Genomic DNA, 24,349 nt, shown 5'->3' with positions numbered 1-24,349 from the left:
TTATCTTTAGTCTTTAATAATTTTCCGTTATCTATCCAACTTCATATACACATGATGACTGGTATGGTGTGCAAACATGGTTGTAGTTGCTGTTTTGTCAACTGATGTTTTAGTTGGTTTTACTTATAGTATTCTGAAATTACTAGCCAGTGTGTGCGTGTGCGCTTGTGTATGTGTGCGTGAGTGTCTTTGCTAACCTCATGTGAGAGGCCACCTGCAGATGGCAGTAGCCCATTCTCATTGGGCAGACTGTCATTAGGAGAACTACAGCCAGAAACAGGAGTGCTACTGCTGCTGGGGGACGAGTCTGGAGAGAGATGATTCTTGATCATATTTGAGTTACATTACATTTTATCACAATCATGTTTCAAAAATAATCAGCAAGAAAGAATGATAGTCTTGACTCACTGAACATATTGTAACAATATGAAGTTTTTAAAACTAGATTCAGGAACCTCGAACACATCCCATTTCCGTTTAAAAGTATTTAAGCACAGCCATAGACTGTATTAAAGAAGTGGACGTAGTCATCATGACGTCACCCGTTGGTTTGTGGACTGCTGCTTTGAAGCCTCGAGTTTGGCCGTTAGGGCACCGCCATATTGATTTTTTGCAACCAGCGCCACCAGACATGACTGTGGAACCAACGACTCTGTTTGGAGCTAACTTGCTTAGCTAGGTGCATCTGTAAATCACGTTAACAAAGTAGCCTCATTTTACCATTACTTCTAATGGAACTGGACTTCTTTGTGCAACCAGGGGAGTCGGCTCCTGCTGGCTATTCCAGAATGTTGCCATATGGATGTATTCAGGGCGGGACTGTTATCAAACATCTAAAGTTTGGTGCAGATGTGAGCATGTACACTGAAGTTACAACTTCCTGTTTCTTGGTCAATAATCGAATTTGGTTTCCACGCCATGGGCACGCCATTCCACAAAAACTTGCCGTTTGTACAACTTTTAATCGTCAATGGGTTTAGACTGCACATTGAAAATATGAAGTCGATCGGGCAAATTCCCTATGAGGAGTTTGTTAAAGTTCAAAGTGTGTAAATCAAACCAAAACATCAAATCGAATCAAACATGACCATTAAATCCAAAAGGGACATGGTCTGGACATGATACACGTACCATAGAAATTTCATACACATGTGGGCTGCTCTGTCGTGGGTATTAGCGAGCCATTTTGACACGCCCATGCGCGAATGTCTGCAGAAATGCAGACTTACGAAAAGGGTGCAAAAGGGGCTCAAAATGTCGACAAGAGAGCCCTCGCACACTGAACGATTTGACAGTGGGACAGCCCTAAGCCCTCATGGGCTTATCAGGAACGTGCCTTAAAGTCTGTGAGTCTGAGAGTGTAGACATTGGGATTGGGTCGTTCTTTCCTCCAAAGCATCACATGAAGCGACTGTTTATGATGATGGTGGCAGCTGTCATCTACTTGGACTAAACACTCAGGAATGATCAGCATCATGTGACTGAATGGAAATTATGATAAATTATGTAAAACGGGTTTCTTGCTGACAGACAGACTGACTGTAATGGTTTCCATAATAAAAGTTAATGGGAGAAAATAACAGAAAAGAGAAATCATCCTAATAAATGAAGTGTTTTGTAGTGCTTTTGTTGTTCAGACCTACAGTGAAGACAGATTTTAACTAGACGGTGAATCATAAAACAAACACAATATAAAACTTGGAGGTGATACATTTTTAATCTGTCTTAACTCAGGTATGAAACTGCAGTGATTTGTGTATCATCGCTCATAGCTCCTCAAATCACTCCTCGCTCCTTACTTCTCACAAATAAGAGCCTTGGCGTCCAGTCTGCAAGATGGCATCCTATATCCTTCCAAACAAGCCCTCTCACAAGGCTAGTTGTACCAAACCCATCTCCTTCTTCACTGAGGCTTTACAGAAGTTGGCATCTATGATGTCTATTCATTTTAAAGCTGTCTTTCAGTCCAGTCGTCCCAAAACCAAATAACATATCCTCCCAGTAACACTGGCTCCACATTCTACATACTTATATCATTGTCTTCTACCGCTCTACCATTGTCTCTCTCTTCTGTCTGCTGTCTATTGTCTACTCTACTCAACAGTTCCATAGAAGTAGCCTGAGACTCCTCGATTTAAATTCAAATTCGTCCTCCCCACCGCTCCATGCAATAGAGTTTTTCCCTGTTTACTATTTTATAATTATTGCACATTTTGTCTGCTTCATAACACAAGGGAACTACAAACTGCATTTCATTTTACAACCCTGTCGTAATACATGATGAAATTTTACCAAGTACCTTGTACTCTGTGTTTCCACTTTCTACATGGCATAATAATATACTGGACTTTCTCAGCCCAACGGCATAGATTGCATTACTTGCTGGATGTTTTCCTAGGATGAATAGTGTACTGTTAAGTTTGCCATGCCCAATTTAAGTAGCTGTGTCACTTGTCTATGCTTGAAATAGTGACCATGGGGGTAGCATGGTCACAATTTCAAGCATAGACAACTACAATACATTGTCTATTCTTTTTACATTCCCATGTTGATAAGCAGTGTCAAATATCAGCAGAGTTACCTGGCCTCCAGCGACGAGGCCATGGCTGTCCCTCCCATTTCAGGCGCGCAGGGGCAACACTTCTTGCAGCTTATTGTTGTTTTTGTTCAACATACTTCTTACAATGTCTGACATGTGGATTGACTATCAATGCCTCCCTCGTTATTGCATCATCCATTGCTGTTACTTACGCCATACCCCTCTGATCTTGATAAATTCCAAATCAATTTAATCAATTCCTTTTACTGCTTCTTTCGCCAGTGCCTCAGATCAAGGCATGTCAAATTCAGGTGAAGCCATTGCAACTTGCATTCACCAAGTCAACACTCCCAACTGTCCCTCTGCTCTAAGAATTTCTGATTGGACAGTCATCTGCCTCAACCAGCGTAAATCCCCTTTTCACCACTCCGACAAACAGCAAAACTTTCCCATGTTTTAAGGACTACACAACAAACACAACCCTCCCTCACCAAGTTTCCCCAGCACTAGAGTCCTCTCTGAGGGCCAGGTCGTACCAAACTCTGAACCACCTTAATCTTTTTCTCATACTTTCTCTATTTCTCAAGCCTGACTAACAACCCGAGCACATGCATGCCTCCACCCCAGTAGTCTTCTTTCTTCCCGGTTCCTACCTTTCGTATCCCATCCTCTTGGGCTCTTCCACCACCGTACCTGCTACCACAGCCACACAGACTGCACCTATGCCGTCCACCCATGGCAGTCCCACCGGCCAATCCCATCTAGTCTTTTGCCCCTTCATTCCCCCACCCCTAGCCCCTCTCCCTCCCCATATCCCAAATGTATATGATGTGATTTTTTCTCTTCAAATGCACCCCTTTTCACCACAACTCCACCCACAGCTGGTCCAAATGGTTTTCCTGCATATCCTCCCTCTGTTGAGGGCCATCTCGTTCATCCACCATGCTTCAAACAACCCATACAGACATAGCCTTTCCCCATTTCTCTTCTACCTTTCACGCCAGTCACGTTTCCCCCTTAAGACTCTCGGGTTCACAGAGAGCTCTTTTCCTGCACACCTTATTAACCTCCACAGCTATCTGATATCTGAAACATATTTCCATTTCGTTTGTTCTAGGGGCTCTATTCGTAGCAGAGCACATGAAGAGATGGTTTCTCTACTCAGAGTGTCAACTCTCCTGGTTCCCTCCTGTCTTACTGCCACCGGTGGACAACGTTCCAGAGCACATGAAGAGATTGCTCACCTGCCCTGAGTCTCAACCTCCCTTGATCCCTCCTGCCTACCTGCCACTGGCTGACACCGATCCATCGTTCTCTTCCATCCATCCATCCATCCATCCCCTGGCCTCCCCTCAACCTTCCATCCCTCTCCTTTCCATTCCCTCATTTATCACTCTTATCTCTTCATCTCCCTACCCTCAATTCTCATCCCCACTTCCCTTGACCCCTCACTCTTCTTCCTCATCCCTGCATCTCTCCTTCTGATTTCTTAATTAATTCTGGCAAATTAATCTCAGCTGTTCTCCATTCGTATCATACAATAAAATAGCCTAAATCCATATCTGTAGTGGTGTGGTCTTTGTTAGTGAAAATGCATTTTTACATTATTGTATAATGTATATATGTGTGAGTGTGTGTGTCTAGTTACCCAATGTGTCAGGTACTCTGTGTTTAACAGTAGGCGGGGCACTCTCTTTGCGGGTGAGCGGGCTCTTGCGCGTGTTCAGGTGTTTCTTCAGCTTGTGTTTCACCTTCAGATTGGGCTCAGATGCTAACATATTAGAGCAACATGGAGAATATTACACTATTAAAGACAAATGGCTAACTCCATAAACAACTACTGTATTCCCCTGACTTACTATGGTGGTAAATGATTGAGATTTGTCATTTGACTGAAAAAATAGAAATAAACATGACTGTCTAAGGATCTTTCACATCATAATATCAATGAAGTGTCACTTATTCTTTTTTTTTAAATCAATTTTATCACACGTATCCTAAACATTTAAATACCTGCTCTGCGTAGTGGTGTCCCCTCTGAACCCTCAGACGAAGGCTGTGACGGAGACGAGACCAAAAGCTGGGAGGATGCACTGGGGTCTGGGCCCAGCTTTCTTAAGTTGACAAGGAATCAAATGATTATTTAACAAATGATCTGTGTGTAGAAGATACATAAGTGATGTGGTCATGATCAGAGGTGGGTAGTAATAAGTTACATTTACTCCATTACATGTGCTCATGTAACTTTTTGGAGTAAATGGTACTGATTAGTTTTAATGCATCATACCTTTACTTTTAGTTGAGTAGTTTTTTAAGAGAAGAGTACTTTTACTGTTTTGCTACTTATTTATTTATTTAAAGCAGTCATGCATCCACATGACTCTGTTAGAGCAGAATAATGGCTAAAGCAACAGCATAGAAGTATCGCTTTTAAATAGCGCTAGGAGCTCATATTTAGGCTACAGATTAAAGTTTAGCGCACCATGCAGGCAGCCCCGTATCATCCCAGGGTGTCTGAAACTGACCCTTTGTCAGGCTTTCTTGAAGTGTCGGTATTTGACGCCCTGGGATGAGACCATGTTGGTGGTTCTTTTGTGTTAATGCTAATATGTTTATTAATATATAGCTATGTTGTTGTTTATGTTGTTGTTTACTTCTTTACCTTTACCTGCAAAGACCATTTGAAATAATTCTAGCCGCATCCACATCAAATAAAAGACTAGGGGAAGAAGACCCATTGCATTTTATGTTTTATTTCTTGAGTTACTCAAAAAGTTACTCACTACTCAAATAATTTTTACTTTTGTACTCTTACTCAAGTAGTTATTTTGATGAATACCTTTACTTCTACTTGAGTACTTGTTTTTGCAATGTAACAGTACTTTTACTTGAGTACAGTGTTTGTCTACTCTACCCACCTCTGGTCATGATGCATGTTCAGCATTTTGATATTTTCCTTTTGTGCTCTGTTTGTGTGTGTGTATGCATTTTGTGTCACCTGTATGCTACAGGCGGGGCAGTCAGAGTGTTGGAGTTTGTTCTTTCCAGTGCCGCCTGTTTCTGCTTCTTAAGAATCACCTCCTGGAGTTTCTGTTTCACCAGGGAACTGGCCACTGCACCTATCAATCAATATCACAATCAACCAATCAAATACATAGAAAGATCAACTGCTTCATCATAAAAATGAGGAGCAAGGAAAGGCCCAGCCAAAAGCAGTGTGTATAACTAACCCTTGTGGCATATTTGTGCTGGACATAAGCAATGATTATTAATAAAATATATAACAAAGCGGGTGGTGGTGACAGGGCAGTGGATAAGACACATGACTTTGGTGTGAGAGAATCTACTGTGAGACACCATTGTGTCCCTGAGCGAGACACTTAACCCCTAGTTGCTCCAGAGGCATGTGACCTCTGACATATAGCAATTGTAAGTCGCTTTGGATAAAAGCGGCTTTACATTACATTACATTTAGCTGACAACTGGAAAAATACTATATACATGCCATATATAAAAATGCATGCCATTCATGCATACATGGTTGAGAGTATGGATGGATTTGTGTGCGGTGCAAAATAATATCATTGGTTTGTCTGTGTTCACAACAATTAGCAGGGGCATAGCACAAAATTCTGGGTCCTATATACAAGCAGTCTCTGTGGGCCCACTTCCTCTCTTGGTACCTGTCTGTCACCCATCTTTTGAAAAACGTTGACAAATAATTAAGCTAGCAACTGTACACATTAAACTGTGGTGGTCATTAGGCCAGTCACTAATGAACTGTTTTTACCACATTTAAACAAGTTAAAACAAGTGGGGTGGCAATGGTGCAGTGGATAAGACACATGTCTTTGGTGTGGGAGCTCACAGTCACTTCAAGCTCCATCGTTTTGAGCTATTGTCCGGCTCTCAATCGATTCGTCCTATTGTCCAGGTCTCAGTTGCTTTACGCTCAGTCGCTTCGTCCTATTGTCCGGGTCTCAGTCGCTTTGTGCTCACTTTTTTCACGCTAACGTCCAGCTCTCACTCGTTTCAAGCTCACAGTCGTGTCTAACTAAAATTCAGCTTGCAGATGACAATTCATAAATAAAAAAATATAACAGAATCTAACAGAATATATCAGCAGCATTTTTATTTGTTGGTTAACATTTCTTGGTGCAAGCTATTTTTCAGAACATTTTTAAATAATGCTTTCAAAAAGTGAGTCAGTCATTTCAAAATGCGGTGGGTCCCAGCTTCCCCAGCGTCCACCAGCACAAATGACACCTTAATGCTTAATTCTGCACAGTTTGAAATCTCACCACATTTTAATTTCAACCCTCAACACAGTGTGTTCTACAATTACTTTATAATGGTTAAATGAGGTTTACTATGAGTATCATGCTTACAATAACATTATTTTACGCTGAAAAAAAGTACCATCTTAGTTGTCATAGCCCTACACTAAGAAAATGATTGCTATACTGAATAGTAAAAAACAACTGACTTCACTAGAGACATGTTTCTTTTGCAGTTTTCAAAAAATTCTAGCCTTTACATTGCTGTATGTCTAATTTCACTACCTTTAATCTATTTTTGTGTTCAAGCCCACTATACTACTTTCAGCAGTCAGCTGGTGGACACGTTCCACACATTTGCAATAGATCGGTTGGTGCCCTGGTAGCGCTGAAGTTTTTTTCATCACACGGATATATCACGTGGATATATATATACATATATATGCCTGGACAAAAACTACATATGTAGTTTTTGTCCAGGCAGCGCGTGAGATGGTTGATATTCCATTATTTTCACAATGTCAATAATATCTACAAGATATTAAGTGCCATTTAATTGACATGGTCTATCTGTAGCCACAATTTAGCTCTGAACTGGACAGGCTACATATAGTCTGCTTTTAGTCCAACCGGCGAAATCGAGGCAATCAGTGGTCTAATTTTAACGCCTTGGCTATAACTTAGCCATAGACAGACCAGCGAAGAGAGTACAGCCAAAATAGTGTTTAAACATTTAAATTACCCTCATTTTCACTGTCACACATAATGGAAACTGGAACTGCTATACAAATAATTTCATCCACTGTGTGGATAAATACCTGTACTTTCTAGTTTTTGTTTTATTCCAAGGATGGTGGAGAAAACACAATTTTCCATGTTCTGGATAATACTTTAATTATTTTTTAAATAAAAAATTGAAAATGATAAATGCAGCATAAACAATCAAGCAACTACATTTATATCTTGTCTCAAAAAATTACAACCAAATGTGGTAAAACACTTGCTTATTGTTTATTATTATACTACTAAAACTACGACCTATATCATAAATAATTAATTTTTAAACATCAACATTATAACAGGCCCCCCCCTGCTTTGACGCCCTTGGCTATTAGTGTGTATGTGTGTCGCAAATGTGTGCACACAGAGGTGACAGGAGGTGCTAGGGGTGGTCAAATCAATATTGACCCAGTGACTTTATGTTCACAGACCCAAAGCTATATTTAACTCCACTGTTGTAGCTCAACTTGTCAGGTGAAAGCAAATTGTTTTAAAAGTAAAGTAACACAAATAAGATCTCTTACAGGACTTTCCTCTTTGGTCCTGATAAGCAATCTGGGCCATACTTTTTTTGTGTGCGTGTTTGTGTGAGAGACTGACTTACTCTGTTGACTCTTGTCTTTGTGTTTTAACTGCTGCAACTCATGTTGTTTCTCGTGGTGCTCCTGCTCTCGCCTTCTCTGCTCCATGTTAAACTAACACACACACATACACACACACACACACACACATTTATATTATACCAACACATATAAATAAAATGGTCATTCAAAAAGCTAGCCTAAGTCTTTATTCAGACAGCTAATATATATTTAATCTAACAATTAGATTATTATTATTATTAGATTATTAGATTAGAAGATTATCTATGTTTATATATATATATATATATATATATATATTATATATATAAGTTACCCTGATGTGCTGGTGCAATTGTTGTTGGGAGAAGGAGGTGCGGGGCTGAGGGGAGAATGGGGCGAGAAGTAAAGGCGGGTGCAGTGGTGCGAGGAGCGCTGTGTCTGAACCAGGGCACATCCCCCGCTCTCCCACCCTGAGGTCCATGGGTTACGTACGACACCAGCACTGCCACTGAAGAATCTGGGAAAAGGGGTGAGGTGAGGGAGAGGAGAGAGGCGTCAGTTTGCTTCATCCCCACAAAGAACAGTTAATTTACACAATACTCTGTGGTAAACCCTACTTGAAAAACAAGCACATGTAAACAAGGCAAAATGAACCAGTGTTTGGAGAAAACACGTAAACCACCCCCACCAGAATTATGGTTTCATATAACACTTTGCAGTTGCAAAACACAATGCTCAGATGGCAGATAAAATTAATTTTCTGACATGTAGACATATGTTCCAATCGAAGATACTGTTACACAGTAAGAAAGTTTCTTTCCTTATTTGATTTTATTTTATTTTTACTTCTAAACATGATAGTGGGGTTTCAGTCCATATTCTTAGATAAATGATTACCTTCAACTCTACTGACCAGTAAAATCTGAGCACCTTATCTTCACCAATTTGACAACACATAAGCAGCCTTTAGAAATAATGCTGAAAAGTGATAAGTAGTGAAAAAACAACCAAATACAGAAAACACAACTAAATACAAAGACTTTGCAGAATATCTTCTAAACGCTGCACGTGTGCAAATTAGTAATCTTTTGTTGATTTTCATGTCTTTTCTTAAGTTGCAGTTTGTTGCGGTCTCAGGGCCACCATAAAAAATACGTAAAAAAAATTTAAATGGGATAGTTTTAGACACAATACAAGTGCATATATATTAACTGCATATGACTCCCTTAGCTAAGTTCTGTTTTTCTGTTTTCTTTTTGTGTTACAAAAACTCACTCTGTCTGTCCGTATGTCGTTTTCTTTTACACACACACACACACACACACACACACACACATGAATTTCCATGCTCTTTGTATGTTGTTAGGGTTCTTGACATTGCATGGGTGAGTCAATGGGAAAGATTGCCTCATCCGGCGCTAAAAACAGGATCCAGGAAGGGAACAGATTGGAAAAAAGGCTGGGGGTGGTTTCTGTCTATGAGACACACATATTTGCACACATTGACAGATGCACTTGCATATGCACAAAAAATGCACACTGAGTCACACACTAACACAGAAACACAGCTGTAAACTCATACAGACATTCACATGTGTCATTCCACACACTCACTTGAACACACACGGCTAATACTGTAGCGAGCAACACACATTAACCTAAATATGTATATTAATTTATTCATACGCTTAAATAATCCCACGCACACAAACCTTCTTTACCACACACACTATAAATACATTTGCATGAGGCTTGAGCAAACACCTATTGCACAAACCTGCCTTGACATTTAAACCAAAACTTTAAAACACACACACACACACACACACACACACACACACACACACACACACACACACACACACACACACACACACACACACAGTGTGTGAAGTGAATGTCACTCATGGAGAAGCTTGGCGTAATACCAACCACTGCACTGGAAGTGGGTGAAAGGGAATAGAATAGAATATGCAGATATGTGTGTGTGTGTGTGCGCAATGTCACTACTCCTCCTCCACATTAGGCAGTACAAATGACGAGAGACAGTCTCGCAGACAATGGCTGGAATAACAGAAACCCCCTGGCAAACACACACATACAGCTCTGCATAACACAAGTAAACACAAAATGCAGTTTTTAAATGAAGGTTTTTATTATTAACAAGGAAACCTACATAGCCCTGTGTTAAAAGGTGTTTGCCCCCCTCTTAACACACAAATCAACTGTGGTTTATCATGTTTGGAAAGCTGTGTTCAATTTCTCTAGCCACATCCAGGCCTGATTACTGCCACACCTGTTCTCACTCAAGAAATCACTTAAATAGGACCTGCCTGAACAAGTGAAGTAGACCAAAAGATCAGGTTATAAAGCCATTTCCAAAGCTTTGGGACTCCAGCGAACCACAGTAAGAGCCATTATCCACAAATAGCGAAAACATGTATCAGTGGTGAACCTTCCCAGGAGTGGCCAGCTGACTAAAATTACCCCAAGAGCACACCGACGACTCATCTAAGAGGTCAAAAAAATCCATGACTCCATCATTAGAAAGAGACTGAGCAAAAATGGCCTGCATGGCAGAGTTCCAAGATGAAAACCACTGCTGGGCAAAAAGAACATAAAGGCTCATCTCAGTTTTGCCAGAAAACATCTTGATGATCCCCAAGACTTTTTGGGAATATACTGACAAGACGAAAGTTTAACTTTTTGGAAGGTGTGTGTCCATTACATCTGGGTTAAAAGTAACACAGCATTTCCGAAAAGGAACATCATACCAACAGTAAAATATGGTGGTGGTAGTGTGATGGTCTGGGGCTGTTTTGCTGCTTCAGGACCTGGAAGACTTGCTGTGGTAAATGGAACCATGAATTCTGCTGTCTACCAAAAAATCCTGAAGGAGAATGTCCGTCCATCTGATCGTGACCTCAAGCTGAAGCGCACTTGGGTTCTGCAGCAGGACAATGACCCAAAACACACCTGCAAGTCCACCTCTGAATGGCTTAAGACAAACAAAATGAAGACTTTGGAGTGGCTTAGGCCCCATGGCGGTGTAAATATGAAGCAGACGGTTATTCCGTAGTTACAGAAGATTTGGCGAAAGACTAAAGAAACACAGGTGAAGAATCAGACCAGATGTTTTTTGCACGCACCAATAACGAACTGGGACTGTTACTGAATGTAACACGGGACTGTGGCGGCAGAAAACAGACTGAGAGTCGTTGCAAAGTAAACAGCGACATGCACAGTACAAGCGTAGGCTAGATAAGAGTTATTTGCACGGTACAGAATATTTTAATAAAAATAACAACTCAAAGTCTTTTAGTAGCATCGTGTTTCTTCTTTGCATGACTTATAAGACCCAATCAGAGAGCAAAGTGTGAGCGTCTGCATCATCCGTTTCTAAAATCCTCCCTTTTTGCCCGTCTTCACTAAAATGCCCTCCGGCATTTCGAAACGCAAAACGGGGTCGGCAGCGATTCCAAAGTTCTCTGTTCTAGGTCTTCATTTTTGCCGTTTTAGTCTGGACGGGAGGTGCAAACACAGGGTTGGGAAGGTTACTTTAAAAAAGTAATCCAGTACAATTACTAATTACTTCCATCCAAAAAATAAAAGTTACTTTCAGTTACTTTTGGATTACTTCAAATGAAGACAAGAGGAGTATCACTGATGTGTTTTCTGCTCAGTGTATTTTTAGAGAAACACAGAATAACAAAATCTCCTATTCCCAAAATCCATATTTAAATGTTTTTATATGATATGCTTTCCACTATGGCAGTATCTCGCCCATCAATGACAAAAACATTGTTTTGTAGGTATTCCATATATATAACCATTTTACAATTTTAATTACCCATTCTGCACTTGTATTAATTTAGCATCCAATGAAAACAATATGAAGCTGCTGAAGCATAGTGTTTCTGGGGCTGACCACTGTACAAAAACACAACTTTCTTCACTGATTCTGGTGAAAATGGATCATATTTGATGGAGAAGAAAACCACATTCGTACCGTATCCCCCGTGGTCAAACTGGCCTTTGTCGGTCTCGGGGGCTGTGTTCGGTCCTGGTCCAGCTGCTGTGTTCACACACTGGAAGCTGGAACCAGTCCGCACAGAGTCTGCATGATGGGGAGGGGGCGTAAACACACATTCGCCGCTACTGGAGACTGTAAACACCAATCAATGTCTGCAACACGTCCCTCCCTTGCTTTGGGTTTTTACCATAGACTGTATATAAAAAACATACTGTATATGGAGGCAAATAACACTGCGTTTTCTGTTTCATGGAAAGCTTCTGCTTAAGTAATCCCTGTGAGTAATCCCCGATTTTACAAAATGTACCTGTAATCTTATTACGTCTATTTTTTCTGTACTGTGACGGAATACAGATACATTTTTTTTGTATCCTAATTACGTAATGCCGTTACATGTAATCCGTTACTCCCCAACCCTGTGCAAACGTAGCAAAAGGTCTCCGTTTTCATTTGAAAATGCAGTAGTGTGGATGGGACCTTAGTCAATGTCCTGACCTGAATCTGATTGAGATGTTGTGGCATGACCTTAAAAAAGCAGTTAAGGCTCGAAAACCCTCCAATGTGGCTGAATTACAACAATTCTGCAAAGATGAGTGGGCCAAAATTGTAAAAGACTCATTGCCAGTTATTGCAAATGCTTGACTGCAGTTGTTGCTGCTAAGGGTGACCCAACCAGTTATTAGGTTTAGGGGGCAATCACTTTTTCACGCAGGGCCATGTAGGTTTGGATTTTTTCCCTTAATAATAAAAACCTGTGTTTGCTTGTGTTATCTTATATTCTAATATTTCAATTAGTTTGATCTGAAACATTTCTGTGTGACAAAAAAAAAAAAAGAGAAATCAGGAAGGGGGCAAACACTTCACACTTCACACCACTGTAAATAGCAAAACACACTGGGACACGGATAACCACACACACATGCACACACACACAATTGTAGTGCAATCCTGTGATGCTGTAGTGAAAATTAATTTTGCTTTAAACTGTAGCACTACTGGCATGCTACATCTACAGTTTTCGCAAATTACTCAGTATGTAGTGACACTTTGGCAGGCTATGGAACTGGGTCTTTTAGTTAAGGAATAATCTCTCCATTTAGCCACGCTGCTGTTCAATAAGCGGATGCATGATGTACTTTAGAATTCTAAAATAACTAATAATAACAGTTCCTATGTAGCCAACATGACTTTAAGTCTAGAAACATGTAGTGGTTAAGTCTCTGCAACCACATATAATATCTCCACAATCTGTCTCTCATGGGTCTCTTCAAGTACTATGAGGCTCTAATGTTTTTAGTTCTCTTAGAGAACAATATTATGTTACAGTTTGTGGGGCGGCTGTGGCTCAGGAGGTAGAGCGGGTTGGCCATTAATCGGACGGTCGGCGGTTCAATCCCTTGCTCCCCCTGGTTGCGTGTCGAAGTGTCCTTGGACAAGATACTGAACCCCGAATTGCCCCTAGCGGCTGTTCTGCCAGTGTATGAGTGAGTGTGAATGTTAGTTTCTGTTTGAGCACTTAGGCTTAGGAAGAATAACACATTTTGACCCTGTGGTTATGATTCTGTGCTGAACATTTAAATAGCATAGTTTTTCTGTGCAAACAGAGCACTATAATAGAATAACACACAAAGCATGAACACACATCTACACATAAGCAAGGGGTCCATGTGAGAGAATTAGGTAATATGATACATTTCCCTTGAGAAAGCCGGTCAGGAGAGTCAAATGATGACTGAAAAACAGAATGCAATGTTTAAACTTTAACTTAACTTTAAACATTGCTGAATTGAGGAGGATGTGGTTTTGGAGATATTACTGCTGGAGAACAGAAGTAGCAGATATCTGTTTAGTCTAGTCTACATGTGGCTCTTTTAATATGTCCTTAAAATGATTGTCCTTTTATCCTTAAAAAATATCATTATGTGAAACAAATTTTTGATACTATTTAGGGAAGGGATTTTCCGAACAACCAATCAATGTCTTTGCATTCTGTAACTGCCTCTTTATGTAGAGTTTTGTTATGGCTATTGCTATTGTTATTGCTCTTCTTCTCTTAAGGTGTGTAATTTTGGATGGGACTCTGACTTGAGTTTGAGCAGCTGAGCATCTTTTAGTCTTGGATGATTTGTGTGAGTATATGTGGTAATGCCAGTATGGCATTATAGAAATCACCAACGATGCAGTATCATCTGCTTATACAGACCATATAGAATGTGCTGATTTACGTGTGTGACTGAGAGACAGATATTCTCCATAGCCTGGTATTTGGGTAACCCCTTCCTACTAATTTCCTCCCCTTTTTTTCCTCCCCTCCCTTCACGACTGTACAAAACATGGACATAGCATCTGTGATAGGTTTCTGAAGAGCCTTTGTGAAGCTCAATGTGGGCAGATCCCGGGGGTTCGGGCCGGAGCCGTCTTAAAGCTGCCTTACTCTGGCTAATCCAAAAATGGGCAAAATGCAGGCCGAATAAAGGCCTGGTTGCTTAACCAACTAGCAGCTAGCCACCTGAGAGGGCACCCACCTGTAACTCAAAGAGACCACATCCTTGATTATTCATAACTTAAAATGAGCCTTAATATATTTTAAATGGGTAAGTTACTCCCCACACAGGTGTCATAAAGGGGGAATTAGCTTTAGAGACCAAAACCCCATAAACTTGTTTATTTCTGCATTTTGACATGGGGGTCTATGGCAACTGAGTCACCTTTGGAAGCCTGAAGTGGCTGAATTGTTGAACTGTTGTTCAGTCTTTATTTGAATGATTTGCCCTTGGTTTGTCCTGATGTAGAAATCCAGTTATATGCTGATGATGCTGTTATTTATGTACACAGCAACACAAAGCAGCAAGCTGCTTCAAAACTGACTAGTGCAATGTAACTATATTACAACATGGCTTGACAGATGTCTTACGTTAAATGTTTGTAAAACAGTTAGCGTGTTCTTTTCAACGTGACCATGTAGCACTCCAGACCCAGACATAATAATATCAGGTCAAAATTTGCAAGTTGTGACTGAATATAAGTATCTGGGTGTCTGGATTGATTCAAAACTCTCTTTTAGAACTCATGTAAAAAGTATGTGCAAATGAGTTAGATTTAATTTATGTAACTTCAGATTTGTTAGGCAATCACTCAGCTTTGAAACTGCTATGATATATATGAATGCCATGATTATCCCACATTTTAAATGAGGTTGCCCTCATAATAACTGGCATGGGACAACAGAAGAAAATTAGCCTGTTGAGCTAACTCTGGCTCATTTACAGTTATTTTACTGTTAATTAATGAGCACTGTGCCTGTCAAATAAATGAAATGAAATTAACTGCAGTGTTTTTGCAGAGGTTGCCACCTGGTCAGGACTGATTCTACAGATAAGACAAGGATATAGAAAGGTCTCTCTCTCTCTCTCCCTCTGCCTCTTTCTATTTCCTCCTTCACTCTCTCCATACTCTCTGATGGAGTGGACAAATCTTGACAGAGTGAAGAATTAAAAGCAAAAAAGCCACAGTGCGAGAGAACTGGAAATAAAAACAGAAAAACAAAAACATGAAAAGGAACAAAAACAACAACAAACAAGGAGTACGAAGTAAAAATACAAGAAAGATGAGTTGGCCAGCAATCTTTAACAACCTGCAGAAGTCTAGTAACACTGAAGGGGAGCTGACAAGCATCACAGTGCCACTAGTGATAGACACTCAATTCAATTCAAATTAGCTTTATTAGCATGAATGTGTAACAACAATATTGCCAAAGCATCATACATACTACATAAGAACAATCAACCCCATACATTTCATTAAACAAGTAATTAAAGTGTAAAGTAATCATAGCGTGTGTTTGTGTTAAAAAAATAAAAATATATTAAAAATTAAAATAAAATAAATAAATAAAACAGTAAGCGTGTGTGTGTGTGTTTGTGCGTGTGTTAAAAAAACCCAACATATATTTAACTATACACTCTGTGTGCTGTACAAAGTCAACAACCAACTGAGCGGAGCACTTTATGTCTTGTCACAAGTCTAAATATAACTACAAAGCCTTCTTCTGACTTGACTATACTGTGTGCGAGAGTATGACTAAATCACACTACACCTTTTAGAGGCAACAGCTACTTTTAGTAAATAAAGATGTCTCACAGCCTCATAGATACCTGGCTGTTAGTACACAAATTAAGGCCCTTTGAGGTTAGTGAAACTCCTAAGCTCATAAGAGTTGAAGAGTTGAGAATTGTTTTCTCTGGACCCCTGCCAAATCTGACCAGTGATAACATGTATAGCCGCATGTCGTCATTCCGCCGCTGGTTGTCGAGGTGGTGTCCAGCAAACGATGTGGGCTTTGTAGATCATTGGCAGACTTTCTGAGGAAGACCTGGTCTGATTCGGAGAGACGGCATCCATCCCACTTGGGAAGGAGCAGCTCTTATTTCTAGAAATCTGGCCAAGTTTATTAGTGGACCAAATCCATGACAACCCAGAGTTGAGACCAGGAGGCAGAGTCGCAGTCTAACACACTTCTCTGCTCTTCTAATTCAGCAGTTACCCATCCAAAACCCTACACAGAGTCGCAGTTTAACACACTTCTCTGCTCCTCTATTCCAGGAGTTACTTAGTGAAAACCCTATAGTGATGGTGTCTGCCCCCAGACCATTGAAATTATTTAAATCAAAGGAGAGTTAAATGTGGACTCAAACATAAGGTAAATGAACTAATATCAGACTATGATAATGATTTATTTTGTCTTACTGAAACCTGGCTGGGTGATGGAGAATATGTTAGCCTAAATGAATCCACCCCTCCCAGTCATTAATACTCACATTCCTCGAAGGCACAGGCCGAGGAGGTGGAGTTGCAGCTATCTTCGACTCTAGCCTTATTATTGTAGGGGATTTTAATATTCATGTGGACGTTGAAAATGACAGCTTTAGTACTGCGTTTATCTCTGTTAGATTCCATTGGTTTCTCTCAGAGTGTTCATGAACCGACTGACTGTTTTAACCACACCCTCGACCTTGTTCTGGTATATGGTATTGAAATTGAACATTTAATAGTGTTCCCACAGAATCCCTCTTTATCGGACCACTGTTTGATACCTTTTGAGTTTGTATTGCTGAACTACACGCCATTGGGCAAGATGTCTGTCTGATAGTGCTGTAGCTAAATTTAAGGATGCGATTCCATTAGCTCAAAATTCATTATCAGATCACAAAGTAACGGAGGACTCCTATGCTAATTTTAGTCCCTCCCAAATCGATCATCTTGTTGATAGTGCTGCAGACTCGCTGCGAATGACACTCAACTCTGTACCCCTCTAAAAAAGAAAATAATAAAACAAAGACGGTTAGCTCCATGGTATAATACTGAAATTCACAAATTAAAGCAAGTATCGCAGAAACTTGAGGGGAATTGGCGTTCCACCAAACTGGAAAATTCTCCTTTAATTTGGCAAGATAGTCTTCAAACTTATAGGAAGGCCCTCCGTAATGCCACAGCAGCGTACTACTCGTCATTAATAGAGAAAAATAGGAACAACCCCAGGTTTCTTTTCAGCACTGTAGCCAGGCTGACAGAGAGTCACAGCTCTATTGAGCCAAGTATTCCCATAGCTCTCAGTAGTTACGACTTCATGAGCTTCTTTAATAATAAAATTCTAACTATTAGAACCAAAATTCACCAAGACCTGCCCTCAACTGGCACCGACTTATCTCTAAACTCAGGAACCTTAGAAACAGCTGTAAAACCAGATATATGTTTAGACTGCTTTGCTTCCCTCAATCTTTACCAACTAACTTGAATAATTTCTTCATCTAAACCATCAACCTGCCTCTTAGACCCCATCCCAACTAGGCTGCTTAAAGAAGTTTTACACTTAGTCAGCACTTCTATATTAGAAATGATCAATCTATCTTTATCAACAGGCTATGTACCACAGTACTTTAAAGTAGCTGTAATTAAACCTCTTATGAAAAAGCCCAACCTTGATCCAGATGTTTTAGCCAACTATAGACCTATATCTAATCTTCCATTTCTCTCTAAGATCCTGAAGAAAGCAGTTGCTAAACAGCTGTGTGACTTTCTACATAGCAATAGTTTATTTGAGGATTTTCAGTCAGGATTTAGAGTTCATAGCACAGAGACAGCACTGGTGAAAATTACTAATGACCTCCTAATTGCATCAGACAAAGGACTTCTCTCTGTATTGGTTTTACTAGTTCTTAGTGCTGCATTTGATACCATTGACCATCAGATCCTATTACAGAGACTGGAACATTTCATTGGCATTAAAGGAACCGCTGTAAGCTGTTTAAGTCCTATTTATCAGAGTGATTTCAGTTTATACATGTTAACGAAGAATCCTCCATGCACGCCAAAGTTAGTCATGGAGTTCCACAAGGATCTGTGCTCGGACCAATCCTCTTCACTTTATATATGCTTCCTTTAGGCAATATTATCAGGAAACACTCCATAAACTTCCATTTTTATGCAGATGATACTCAGTTATATCTATCGATCAAGCCAGATGAAACTAATCAGTTAGCTAAACTTCAAATGTGCCTTCAGGATGTTAAAACCTTGATGACCTGTAATTTTCTAATGTTCAACTCAGATAAAACTGAAGCACCTCCGTGATGCATTATCTAAAGATATAGTTTCCCTTGATGGCATCGCCCTGGCCTCCAGCACCACTGTGAGGAATCTTGGAGTTATCTTTGATCAGGACATGTCGTTTAAGTCTCACATTAAGCAAATTTCAAGGACTGCCTTTATTCACCTATGTAATATTGCGAAAATCAGGAACATCCTGTCTAAAAATGATGCAGGAAAAACTAGTCCATGCATTTGTTATTTCTAGGCTGGATTACTACAGTTTCTTATCAGGCTGCTTGAAAAAGTCCATTAAGACTCTTCAGCTGATCCAGAATGCTTCAGCATGTGTTCTGACAGGAACCAGGAAAAGAGATCACATTTGTCCTGTTTTAGCTTCTCTGCATTAGCTTCCAGTAAAATCCAGTAGAATAGAATTTAAAATCATTCTTCTTACCTACAAAGCTCTTAATGGTCAGGCACCATCTTATCTTAAAGAGCTCATAGTACCTTACTATCCCACCAGAGCACTGCGCTCCCAGAATGCAGGGTTACTTGTGGTTCCTAGAGTCTCCAAAAGTAGACTGGGAGCCAGAGCGTTCAGCTATCAAGCTCCTCTCCTGTGGAAGGTTCCAGTTTGGGTTCAGGAGGCAGACACCATCTCCACATTTAAGAGTAGGCTTAAGACTTTCCTCTTCGATAAAGCTTATAGTTAGGGCTGGCTCAGGTGAGTCCTGAACCATCCCTTATGCTGCTATAGGCCTAGACTGCTGGGGGATTTCCTATGATGCACTGAGCTCCTCTCTCCTCTATTTTCTCTCCCTCTGTATGCAACCTCATCCCATTATTGCATGTTACTAACACAACTTCTCCCCTTTCCGGTAGTCTTGTGCTTTCTCGTCCCTCTCCTCTCTCCTCCTATCACTTCCTGCAGGTGTTTCTGGCTCTGGAGCTGTGGAGTCTGGATCTGTGGTTGCGAGTCACCTGCTGCCCCCGTGTTCCTGCTCGACACCCTCTGCTACAATTATTGTTACTAGTCCTATTTTTATTATTGTAATTATAATCATTAACATTACAATTATTATCATAAACATTACTGTATTTATCTGTACCATTTTTCATTTAGTCTATAGCAACATCACCTTTACTGTCTGTACCTCTGTGTGTATACTGTGTAGGCTGCCTCTCTCTTTCTCTCTGTTCCTCTCTCTCTCGCTCTCTCTCTCCCCTTCACCCCCAACCGGTCGAGGCAGATGGCCGCCCACCCTGAGCCATGGTTCTGCTCGAGGTTTCTGCCTCTTAAAAGGAAGTTTTTCCTTGCCTCTGTCGCCTAGTGCTTGCTCTTGGTGGGAATTGTTGGGCTTCTGTAAATAACATCTCAGAGTACGGTCTAGACCTGCTCTTTTATGAAAAGCGATGTGAGGTAACTGTTGTTGTGATTTGCCGCTATATAAATAAAATTGAATTGAACTGAATAGATGTTTGAAGGGAGAAAAATCTGAGACAAGTCAGAGAGGAATAGCTGATCAAAAAAAGAGACAAACAAAATAAAGAGGGATAAAGAGGTAATATGGAGTTGGAGTCAGAGAAAAGGTGTGAACAGGAGGACTGACAGGACCACATCAAAGTATTTGGGAAAGTCATGGGACTCCATCTTTATCACTTTTGTCATCCCTTTCTCCTCAATAATGTGCGTTTGTGTGTGTGCTTGTATATGTCTTGTAATAGTATAAGTTGCAACAGCAAGCTGACACTTTCTTATCTCTTTGTTACGCCCCTGCAGTAAAAAGGTGCATGTGTGATTTGTTTCCTATTAATTAAAAAATGATTGCACATTCTTAGAACACTTTACAAATCAGTGTGTGAGAATTACTTATCCAAGTTTACAGCATGTTTTTTCAGCTCTTTGCCAAATAAAACAGATCCCATTTCATCCAGAACAACAAACGTAGGGTCAAAGCTGTAGGTTCAAGTCTGGCTCTTCTTAAGCAAGTGAATATGCCTGATAATTTACGAAATAAAGTTAACACGTACAGTAAAAAAAGGTTTTAGCGAATATGTTTCTGTTTTCTGAATAAATATTCATATTCAGAGTATTGACATGAGGTTTTATATTATTTTTGTCTCAAAACTAAAACTAGTTTTTTTGTCACTTTCTAGAAAATTATCTAACAAAAGAAAAAACTACTAATTTCCCAATTGCTTGTTTTTCCGACCAAGACCAAGTCTAAAATAGAGCCCTGCAGTTCAGCCCCAACCCAATGGGGCCCGATGAGTTTACATCCCTGGGGCTGGGCTTCGGGCCAATTTCCACGTCATAGCTCACACACCTGCACTGGGTTGCACCAGCTATGTGTAAGTTCAAACTTAGGCTAGTTTGAACTTAATTTCTAACTTAAGTCGGGGTTTACGTGCTGCTAACGTTGTAAGGGTGGCACCAGCTGAAATACGTCCAACGTAAACATAAGTTACAACTTAAATCTTACACCTAGTCCTTAATAGGTGTAAAGTCCTCCATAAAATAGTCAAGTGGCTGTCATGGCGCATCGTTTTGAAAGGTGGGGTGACTGGGATCAGGAGGAGCAAATTATACCGGGCACTTCTGCGTAACAGAGCACACACAGCCCGGATGGAAGCTCATTTCGGTTAATGAAGCAAAATGCAGATCACAGACTAGTTAAGTTATGAAGGTATGAATTGAAAATGTAGCGAAATTAAGAGTAGATTACTAGCCCAAAGAAAATACTGGATTAAAGAGTAAAAATCTAAATAATAAAGGAACGTGAAAAGGCAATGACTTATTATCATTTATTTATTTAGCAAATTTGCGTTACTTGTAAAAAGTTACTACCCACCCTGCTGCAGGCGCCCTCACTGCTGTCTTCAGGTAGGCTGTAATAACAGCAGCACAGAAGACATGTCTGTAATATTCAGGCACTTAGCTGCCTCCAGCAAACTCGTATTTTTTCTCCCTTAACTTTTCAGCATCTCCTTTGCGTTGTGTCGGATGTTTTCTATAGGCCTAACTTACACAATTTTTGTCCGTGTTTCAACCGTTTAATTATGTCTGATGTGGAGTGATTGATTGACTAGCCACTCATAGTAAACCTTCTCACCTAGCCAAGTCCAAAATTGCTGGAGAAAAGTGGGGGGGGGGACAAAACATTGATTTTGAAATATGAGGGGGATAATGGCTCCTACAATATATATAAGTTATAATGTTACAATTTCATCTCAATATACTTTACTGTTCATTACAGGCCCCGTTAAATTACGTCTATGTTGTAGTTAACGGTTTTACCACTTGATGTCACTGTGAGACTAGCTGTAGATTAAGGTTTCATAGTTATCACCTAATCATAATTATTTGTCCTTGTATATGTACCTTTTTGTTGGTGTTTTGTTGCTATTTTTAGCCGTTAGCCTCTTCAGTATTGCAAAACGTTGAAAGAGAGAGAGACAAACAGATGACAAAACCATAATAAACTCTGTTAAGAATAGTGCTGTTCACTGATTGGCCATGGGATGTGTAAACGTCATTTTCTGCGACACTGTTTTGATAAGTATGGACTTATTTATGGACGCCAGAGTAGCTAAGATGCACCTTACGTCTCGGTGGAGCAACCAAACATCAACACAGCTTAAGTCTCAAACTAACTAGCTTCAATGTATTGTTTAGTGTGGACTTTGCACAGAAACTTAAGGTAGAACTTAGGTTTGCGGGATGGCAAACTTTTCTTCTGTATGCATTGCAGCATTTTGGCCGATATTCTTTCCGTGATTATGGGATCTCTGTGTAACAGCAGCTGTGCTGGCTGCAGCTGTTTTTGTTTGGGATTGGACTTTGGGATTGGCCATGATGTTCTCTGGTGAAGCCTTGATTTTTGATGCATAACATAGATGTAATGTAAGATAACCTGCATGTATGTATGTATAGCCTGTTTTTCTGCACACCGTTGTGAGCAGCAGGAGCAGCAGCCTGTCTCAGCTTGTCAAAAATGCATTTTTTACTAGTGATAATAAATACTTTGACAGCTAACATTGTAATATGCCTGAAGTGTTTTTATATCTTTGGATTATATTGTAGGCAAGTCAAGTGTCGATTTGAGAGGCTTAATTCAGTGTTAACTCAATGTCGGCCGCTGGCTACTTGGTCATCACTTAACCCTAACCCTAACCTGTCACGAAATATAGGCTAACCACTGCCATTTAAAACAAAACTCAACTGTTTTATTGGCTTCAACAGTAAGCTGTGTTATGGGGAGGAGGAAGGGTTGGGCTCAGAATTCTGATAAGCTGTCAGACAGGGGCCAGGACCTGAGTGTCTCGGGCCAGGGCCATGCTAGAGCCTAGATTTGACACCCATGCAGGGATCCAAACCCAAAGATATTTGGGTTTTAGACTGGAGCCCTAGAATAATTACGAATAATTTGGAATGCGGTGTAAAATTAAAAATGCCGATGGCATTGTTCCAAGAGGCTTTTTGATACATCTGGACATGATACATATGCCAACAAAATGTTCCGTGGGGCCTGCTTTGTTGAAGGTCACTTCCTGTTGCCAGCAGGTGGCACTATGACTATGGGTGAATGTTGGCATGTCCATGTGTTCAGGGCAGGAATTTTATTAAATGTGTAAAATTTTGTACAGATTTGATCACATACACCGTGTTCCAAATTAATTAGGTGTTTTATATTTAGTTTTTCAATCAAACTCATGGATGGTATTGTGTCTACGGGCTCTTTGGATTACTGAAACCAATCTCAGACACCTGTGATAATTAGTTTGCCAGGTGAGCCCAATTAAAAGAAAACTACTTAAGAAGGATGTTCAACATTATTAAGCAGGCCACAGGTTTCAAGCAATATGGGAATGAAAAAGGATCTCTCTGCTGCAGAAAAGCGTCAAATTGCAATTCCTTGGACAAGGTATGAAAACATTAGATATTTCACGAACACTTAATTGTGATCATCGTACTGTAAAGAGATTTGTGGCTGATTCAGAGCACAGATGGGTTTGTGCAGATAAAGGCATAATGAGGAAGGTTATTACCAGACAAATTCATCGGATTAAGATAGCAGCTGCTTAACTGCCTTTACAAAGCAGCATAAAGGTATTTGAAGCTGCTGGTGCCTCTGGAGTCCCGCAAACCTCAAGGTGTAGGATAATCCAGAGGCTTGCAGTTGTGCATAAACCAAACTATTCGGCCACCCCTAACCAATGCTCACAAGCAAAAACAGTTGCAGTGGGCCCAGAAATACATGAAGACTACTTTTCAGAATCAGAATCAGTATCAGAAGGAGCTTTATTGACAAGTAGTGTTTTACACAAACAAGGAATTTGCTTTGGTGCTAAGGTGGACAGACATACAGCTGACATAAATAGATGTAGAAATATATAAATATGTAATAAACAAATGCAAGTTTTACAAGAATACAGAAGAATAGAGAAAAATAATCCAACTGACAATATAAAAAAATAAAAATAACAATGGAACAACAACAATTTACAAATAACAAATTAACAACAATATGTGCAATGTGCCAGGTTC

General features: G+C 40.1%; 1 protein-coding gene across 5 annotated transcripts in view; it reads right to left on the bottom strand.

Moving 5' to 3' along the window:
* Positions 1–24,349, bottom strand: part of hdac7a (histone deacetylase 7a) — a 116,250-nt gene that overhangs the window by 46,131 nt on the left and 45,770 nt on the right. For all 5 annotated transcript variants that reach the window (XM_038723398.1, XM_038723399.1, XM_038723397.1 and 2 more), the window contains 6 exons: positions 8,515–8,697; positions 8,201–8,291; positions 5,538–5,658; positions 4,553–4,653; positions 4,188–4,310; positions 198–307 (listed from right to left, as the gene is read on the bottom strand). In XM_038723398.1, coding sequence (XP_038579326.1) covers positions 198–307; positions 4,188–4,310; positions 4,553–4,653; positions 5,538–5,658; positions 8,201–8,291; positions 8,515–8,661 — 693 coding nt within the window. In that variant the 5' untranslated portion in view covers positions 8,662–8,697. The remainder of the gene's footprint in view (positions 1–197; positions 308–4,187; positions 4,311–4,552; positions 4,654–5,537; positions 5,659–8,200; positions 8,292–8,514; positions 8,698–24,349) is intronic.

Source organism: Micropterus salmoides, unplaced genomic scaffold (genome assembly GCF_014851395.1).
Source record: "Micropterus salmoides isolate LMB-PRFRI ecotype aquatic unplaced genomic scaffold, ASM1485139v1 Ms_hic_scaffold_16, whole genome shotgun sequence".
Lineage (NCBI taxonomy): Eukaryota > Metazoa > Chordata > Actinopteri > Centrarchiformes > Centrarchidae > Micropterus > Micropterus salmoides.
The sequence above is the reverse complement of the archived record's forward strand: the minus strand, read 5'-3'. Positions and strand labels throughout refer to the sequence as shown.